This window comes from Plasmopara halstedii, assembly GCF_900000015.1.
Source record: "Plasmopara halstedii genome assembly, contig: Scaffold_816, whole genome shotgun sequence".
Taxonomy (NCBI): domain Eukaryota; phylum Oomycota; class Peronosporomycetes; order Peronosporales; family Peronosporaceae; genus Plasmopara; species Plasmopara halstedii.
Genome location: NW_020187732.1, coordinates 1274313 through 1281415, shown reverse-complemented (window position 1 = coordinate 1281415; position 7103 = coordinate 1274313). Strand labels below are relative to the sequence as shown.

Sequence of the window (7103 nt, the reverse complement as noted above, 5' to 3'; positions counted from 1 at the left end):
CGGTTCATTTTTGACCACCTTTAATATTAACAAAATCACCTTTCAAAAGTAGGTCAGGCGTTTTTTTTGTGAAGTACGGTATATTAAAATTGAGTCTAATTCGAACCGATACTACTCTTCAAAAAGTGAAGACTATTTTCTTTATTCAGTGTGGGTCGCGGCCCACGGATCTTACAAAATTCTCCTATCTTCGTACCATCATTTGTTTAGATACTCTGTCGTAGTATTTATTTTGAGCTCCAATCATGTAAGATAGATACATGTACATCTTTTTACGTTACATATCCCATTACACTTTACCATATTTATCTGATTGGAACTGGCCTACCATAGTGCCCTGTATTGAGTTAGTGTGTTTCACAGTCAGATTATGTCAATCGCAAATGAATATGTCAGACGGTATTGAGTTGTTTAGACAGCTCATAGCATGCAATTTAGTGATTCTCCCTCCACAACTAGCAGTACCTCAATTGCACGCATAATGTCGAAATGATGTCGATCTCAATTAGTTAGCGGTAACGTTTCTGAAGGTTTTGGCGCTGACAATTTAATTGATATGAGCCTTCACGCATACGAAAATTTGTTCGTGCATGTCAATTACATCTTGATCCATACGGTGAGCGTAGCCCACCACACACCAAACCAGGACCACGCTACCTCAATGGAAATATAAAATTGTGCCACAGATACAATACAGTATTCGGCCATTCTCATTTCTTGAAGTTCACATTGAACTTATAGCTTACTCGGTTAGCAGCTGACACATATAAAGCAGATGGATGGCAGCAGTTCAGGTAAAAATCTTTTCACCAAAGAAAATGGTCTCGAAGCTTCTCCAGTTCATAACTGGTCACGGTGGGCTCTTTTTTATACTTGATATCTTTAAGTGCTTGGAAAAAATGTCTTAATTGAGCTGTGCATTCTATTAAACGTCCACATTATCCCACTTGTTTTATTTCGCAAGCTCATCATGTCATTTAATTACAATAACGTGACAGAAGTCTCGCAATAAGCTGACCATGTATGAATACATTGCCATGAACTCATTGGAGTCCCCTTAGAAATCAATAAATAAATTAGTCTACCATGAATGCACTTTATGATACTGGCATGAAGATTATCTGCTTCAGTAGTCGAAAGAGGTCACCAAAAGAGCCGGTAGATTCATTCCATCATCAATGACAAGTGAAAGTTTTTATGCAGACGCGTGGGGGATAAACAGAGCAAGCCGCTGACGCATTGTCATGACGATCGGGCCATCAAAATAAAGCCCCAGTTGATTTGTGTAAGTTTTAAAAATACATGTCAACTAATTCTTGACGACAGAAGTCGCAGACAACTAACTGCATATAATAGTGAGGCTAATAGATCTTTTCCTTCAAATTCCGAGGATATGAATATTATTCAATTTTCGAGCTTTAAAAATATCATCACTTCATGAATTAGCAACATTCAATACCAGATTCCATATCATAAATCCTATATTTACCAACTCGCCTGTCGCGTATTTCTACACGCTGTGATGAGGGGAACAATGGGAGTGTATTGTTGGTTCTGCACGAGCTGTAGCAGACAAGCCGTCGCCTGGGCACATGAGGGGTACGTTGATTAAATTACTTTATTAACTTGATATATGGGGTACGCTGGGACGGCAGTAAATGCAATCGTTTTTTATCCATTATCCTTTTTTCTAGCCACTCAAAAGACCTACCCAGCCACAATGCGATCAAGCTGCACTATATTCGTCGCTGCAGTTGCGCTTCGTGCCATGTATCATGCCGATACGACAGCAAGTTCGTCCGAAATTTCCCCTTCAAATCTGGCCGATACAGCAATGTCGAGGGATGTTACTCCCGTGCGATTCCTGCGACACGTTTCTAAACAACCTATCGCTAAGGACTTGATAAATGAAGAAAGGTCCCTCGAACCTTTTTCCAGAAGATTCAATCACGTTGTCGACTATATTCGTGAGAGGTCCGAAGCGCAGAAGATAATAACAACACAACCCACAAGCGTCAATTTCTCTAAACGAGACGATTTTCCTAATCTTAAGCTAGCTGTAGACATCTCACGCGTTAAACCTCCTGTTAAACCTCCTAACAAGTGATCGCAGGGTTATAGGGTTTTGTCAGAATCAAGTTTTTTAGGCGTCACATGGCATTTTTTTTGAGTTGTGAAGAAATAGATGAGATCCTCGTGGGACAACACAGTGTTTGCTTGATACTTTCCGAAAGAGGTAGGGTGGACGATAAGATATCGGCCCGAGCTGTATCTAATCGGAAACCCTCGTGAAAATGGTGACCAAATAGAATCTGGCGCCATCGCGTCAATAAGATTAGTGAGTTTCCCTTAGTGCTTGCCTCCTTAGACTGCTTATACAGTCTAGGAGCGCATACATACGCCTGATCAGGCGGTGTGAATACCCGCAAACTATGTAGAGTCCAATGTTCCCGTGTTGGGAATACTTCTACTACAGATGGACTACACTCAAGTGTCCATTATTAGGCGCATCCTCCTAGCCATAAGAGCGCAAGCGTGATGCATTGTTGCTCAGTCTGGAGCAATGCCAAATTCATGGCATGATTTTCTTCATCCCGAAGAAAGGTGTTTTCCGACCCGGCTCGACGCTCAATATTAGCGGCCTCGCGGTGGGAGCCTTTATTTACCCCGTCCTGGCTCCTAGAGGTATTTTAAAAGCAAATTTAGAAACCGGTCAACACCTACAAGTGTAGCAGCAACAATCGTCATTAGCTTACCCAGTGTGTCCAGTTCCCGGGGTCAGCTAACTAAGCAGCTCATTCTCCTTGTTCATAAAGACTACAGCTACAGACGTCGCAAATGTTAGGGATGTTTCTCACTGACCACTGCCTCCACGCGGTAGACTTTGGCCCACTTCGTTCTGAGATGTGCCGTGTGACGTGATGAATGCCCGACGCATTGTAAATTTCAGCCAAGAGCGAAGGGGTATGTAAGGCACAAAAACTAAGTACCTTCACAAATGAGAAACTTAGAGTATCGCGGAGTAGCTCAGCAACTAGAGCCTCTCACTTTCCCTTAAACTTCATCGTCACTATCGAGCTTGTAGACTTTCCAATTTCAGTGCCCTACCTGGCCCTCGCAACACAGACGCTGTACTTCGAATTTGACGCGACATTCATCTCTTCTCTTGAAAGAATTTGGCTGAACGCGCACTGTTTTGGAGCTAGCCGCATTTCTACAAAATCGGTAATTATCATCGCCTCAGAAAAAGAGTTTGATGTCAACAATGAGTTTTTCATTCTTTGGACATAGCCTTCTCCTTCCCGTATTTTTGGCGGTGGAAACTTGTAACGCGCCCGTTACGTCTGGTTATGCGGTGCGAACACCCCCAGCATCTGTCGCTTAAGATCGTTTCGAATCGTTTGTGCCCCTGCCACTGAAAAACTGCACATTAGTGTCGATTGCTGATGGTGGGCACCCATTGTGGAAACTGAGCAAGCGCGACACGCTGTTGCTCCATTTGAAGTATTATTCAGTTTATGGTCGTCTCAATTTTTCTCGTCCGGATGGCGAAAATTTCCTCATCCTGCCATCGAAGAATAGGCTCTTGAGAAAATCAGCAACCTTACGGGGTGCCATCTGTTCTCCCACCGGTGCTATATTGGGGCGCTCCTGGGAGTGTATCTTTCACTAGCTTATTCTCATAGCTGCGGACAACTCCAGGCAACCGATCACCGCATCTGGTTAATTTCTCCGTCGGGATGAACGATAGGCAAAAAAATTCAAAGTATGTTCAACTTTCCAGGACAGGTGCTCAAACACGTTTCATCCTCGCAGAGGGTGTAGTTCTTTCGTGACTCAGTAAAGAGATTGACTACGAATTCTACCAAGTTCGAGCGACGTTGCTGTGCTCTTTGCACCGAGGAAGCATTGACTCTAACAGTCTGCGCCAATATTGGCGTATAAGTTGGGCTCATATGCGCCACTCAGGAGCGGAACCGAGAGCCTTTGAAATAATACGGGTTGTGCACCTAAGATTGCACGTATTACTTCAATTGGGACTATATCGAAATATGTACGCTCATGTCTCCAAAATGGCCTTTTTTGCTGACGTGCGACTAGCAATCCACGCGTACCACTTATTTCTTCTTTCCCAAGTTCCATCTACTTCATGACTTTCAGGAAAGTTGAGTATTTAATTTATAAGATAATCAGCTTTGCATCCCGCAAAATACTGAAAATATTTTGCCTACCCGATTCGCAATCCTGATAGAAAAGATTTCTACTATCTAACGCTGCCGATCAACGTTGGGTGGAAGCGCAAGAAAACGCGAACTAGGCCGCCCAAACATTGGTGATGTTGCTCGTTTAGTACGCCATGAAATGTTCCCTGAGCTGCACCTGCACACATTGCAGCTGTTTTTGTAGAATCAGTCATCATTGCAGTGCAATGTTCCGTTGAAATCCTGGTGGAGACTCGACAGCGGCATTTGCACCGATGCTTAAGTTTAGATGCAACCAAACGTATTGGAAAAAGCGAAAGCAATCAATTGATGTAATATGTATCGCACGATGATGACGTAATCAACAAGATCAAAAAAAGTCTTATTTTCGCAATATCCTCGGATGTGTGAATACGGACTTACATGTTCAATCTTCAGTATTAACATCGAGTCTTTCGGTTATTGGAACAAACAGAAGCAAATTGCATCACATTTTGACTTTATTCACTGTTGTCGATATTCTGCCGGCAATTCCTTTTTCAATCAGTGAGAAGTATGATTCCGGTCAGTCATGATTGATCTATAATATCAAGTCAGTCGTTTTGGGAAACATATGTTTTGTCTAGAAGCAAGAAAGATGCAATCTGAATCAAACTGTGATCGAATGAGAATAAGAAACGAAAACATCTGGAGCTGGAAGGATATTAAGCAACGAAGAGCAAGGGTTTATTATGCAGCAGAGAATTTAGCATCGGAAAACTGGGAATCCTCTGAGCAGATTGATATTCTCATTGCCAAATTAAGACACGCCAATGAAACTGACCGAACAGAATGGGAACTGAAGATGGGAATTCGTACCGGCAATATAATACCAGGCTTCTTGCAACAACTTCGTCGATTTCTTTCGAGCCATCGTCCTTCATTCCGCAAGAACTCTTATTGCTAGTATGCTTTCATTAATTAGCCACAGATTTGGGTCGAAGCAACAAAAGTAATCGGACATCAACACGTTTAGTAAATTCTGACAATTGTTTCCTTAGTTTAATCCTAAGAAGTCGCACCTAATCACCTATATGAACATCAACCCTGTTGGATCAATGGGAGGGATGATAAAAGGGATGCACTGTGATGGTCGCTTGCGAGACCTTTCAATCCCACATGATGGCGCCTCCATTTATAACGACGGGAGTTTGAAACGGTACGATATCTCAAAATTTGCAAATTAAGACAGATTGAGCAAGAAGAAACACTGAATGCGCAAGGAATGGTGTTGCTTATATCCCGATCATTACATTCCTATCATCCGAACAAGAAGTTAGGATCCATTTGAGATGAAACAACTGAACGTGTTGTGAACAAAGGGGGGTCGCTTTGCACTGGGCAATGCGAGTCTAATTCAGATCTGCAATTTGATTAGAAACGAACCGCGGAAGATACGCTTGGTCCTTAGATAGGTATGATTAAAAAAATGGCTTGAAAAAGCGATGAAGGAGATAAAAGAACCTGACACGAAATTCTGGGATCTCTACAGCGCTTCTTTAGTACACCGCTCCCATGATCAAACCACCGTCTTGCAGTTGCTTATCAAACACACAGCTTGTGGGGTTATAAGGCACTGCTAGATAAACTAGTATTGAACAGACTTTGTATGTACTTGGGATTTTCGGTCAGTAGCTTTGCATTGTTTTTAGAACGATGTTAGCTCGCCTGAAGGTTCTCTAAAATTGAAAAAATGCCAGAAATCCTAACAATGCTAGTAGAATAACCTATTCTTATAATTTAATTTAGTACCTTGATTATTTCAAGAGTAGCAGGGTCAATTCTAATTATGAAAACTTTCAATACGTAAATTTTGTCACAAGACTATCTTCATTGCCTGAAGTGTTAGTACCAAGGTTCTCTACTTTGCAGACTTCATATGTACCGATGCTTAGGTACAATTGACTACCCACAATTACACAAAGAGTTATGATGTTTTTGTACTGTCTTACAGAAGTGTAGGATGTAAATATGTTCGTGTTCAGTCCCCCTATGTGGATCATACCCCAGATGTGTGTACCACACGCACCCTGGGTGGATAGTATCATCTGTAGATCATCCCTATTGATGCAACCAAACCAAAAGACTCTTTCTTGCACACTGCCGTAGCATTTCAATAGACCTTCCTGATAATTTCTGAATCTTGGGCTTCTTCTTTCCAACAGGCGCAGACGTAGCATAGCACTTGAACGAGATGAAATAAAGATCAATATGTTAAAAAGTTCCTGTTAGCTAAGTCAAGTCAGAAACTTTTTAACGTTTTAACGTGTTAATATTTCAATTTAGTTTTTTTTAATAATTTGTAAGAAAAAGAAGCCGAAGATGCAGAATTCATCAAGGATATTTTGGATTGGAATGTTGCGGCAGTGTGCAAGAGGGAGTCTTTGGGCTGCATCATCAGGGATAATCCACATAGGTTCCATCCACACCCGGTGTTGATCCTCACAGAGGGAAGATTCACACGATTAGGATGATCCACACGAGGTATCATCAACACATAACAAATACATTAGTGCTGTACCACACTGTTGCACCCATTATCTTCATTGGTATACACAAAAGTTTCTTACAATTTTCCAAAAATATAAAATGTAATTTGCTAGATTAAAATATAATAATTATCGGGATGTTAAAGCCATATATCAATAGTAGTGACAACAGTAGAGTGTGTATTATACTGAATATACCACAAGAAAATTTCTTATAACACAAGAAATTTCCTAATAGCACTCCCACTAAGTCGCCATGATAACAGATGCTACCATGCGACCAAGTCCTGCGAATACATTGCAGATACGTTGCGATTAGTGCGCTTCTGCTATATGTGCTGGATAACATGTAGCTTACTACTACTCTGTAGTT

At 41.5% G+C, this 7103-nt stretch overlaps 3 protein-coding genes across 3 annotated transcripts; all 3 read left to right on the top strand.

Annotated features, from left to right (window-relative positions):
- Nucleotides 1-1592: 1592 nt before the first annotated feature.
- PHALS_14202 (uncharacterized protein) lies at nucleotides 1593-2107 on the top strand (the record flags this gene model as incomplete). Its single annotated transcript, XM_024729965.1, has 2 exons — nucleotides 1593-1599; nucleotides 1695-2107. The coding sequence occupies 2 exons, from the start codon at nucleotides 1593-1595 to the stop codon at nucleotides 2105-2107; spliced, it is 420 nt and encodes a 139-aa protein (XP_024580290.1).
- A 2589-nt stretch (nucleotides 2108-4696) lies between these two features.
- PHALS_14756 (uncharacterized protein) lies at nucleotides 4697-5214 on the top strand. The gene has a single exon (XM_024729964.2). It carries the CDS (start codon nucleotides 4816-4818, stop codon nucleotides 5146-5148), a length of 333 nt encoding a protein of 110 aa, XP_024580289.1. The 5' UTR covers nucleotides 4697-4815; the 3' UTR covers nucleotides 5149-5214.
- A 472-nt stretch (nucleotides 5215-5686) lies between these two features.
- On the top strand, nucleotides 5687-5950 carry PHALS_14201 (uncharacterized protein; the record flags this gene model as incomplete). The annotated part of the gene is made up of 2 exons (XM_024729963.1): nucleotides 5687-5806; nucleotides 5894-5950. 2 exons carry the CDS (start codon nucleotides 5687-5689, stop codon nucleotides 5948-5950), a joined length of 177 nt encoding a protein of 58 aa, XP_024580288.1.
- Nucleotides 5951-7103: the final 1153 nt, after the last annotated feature.

What these genes read in the sequence shown, in the direction of transcription:
- PHALS_14756 (XM_024729964.2), top strand. Translation starts at nt 4,816, where the DNA reads ATGTTTTGTCTAGAAGCAAGAAAGATGCAATCTGAATCAAACTGTGAT.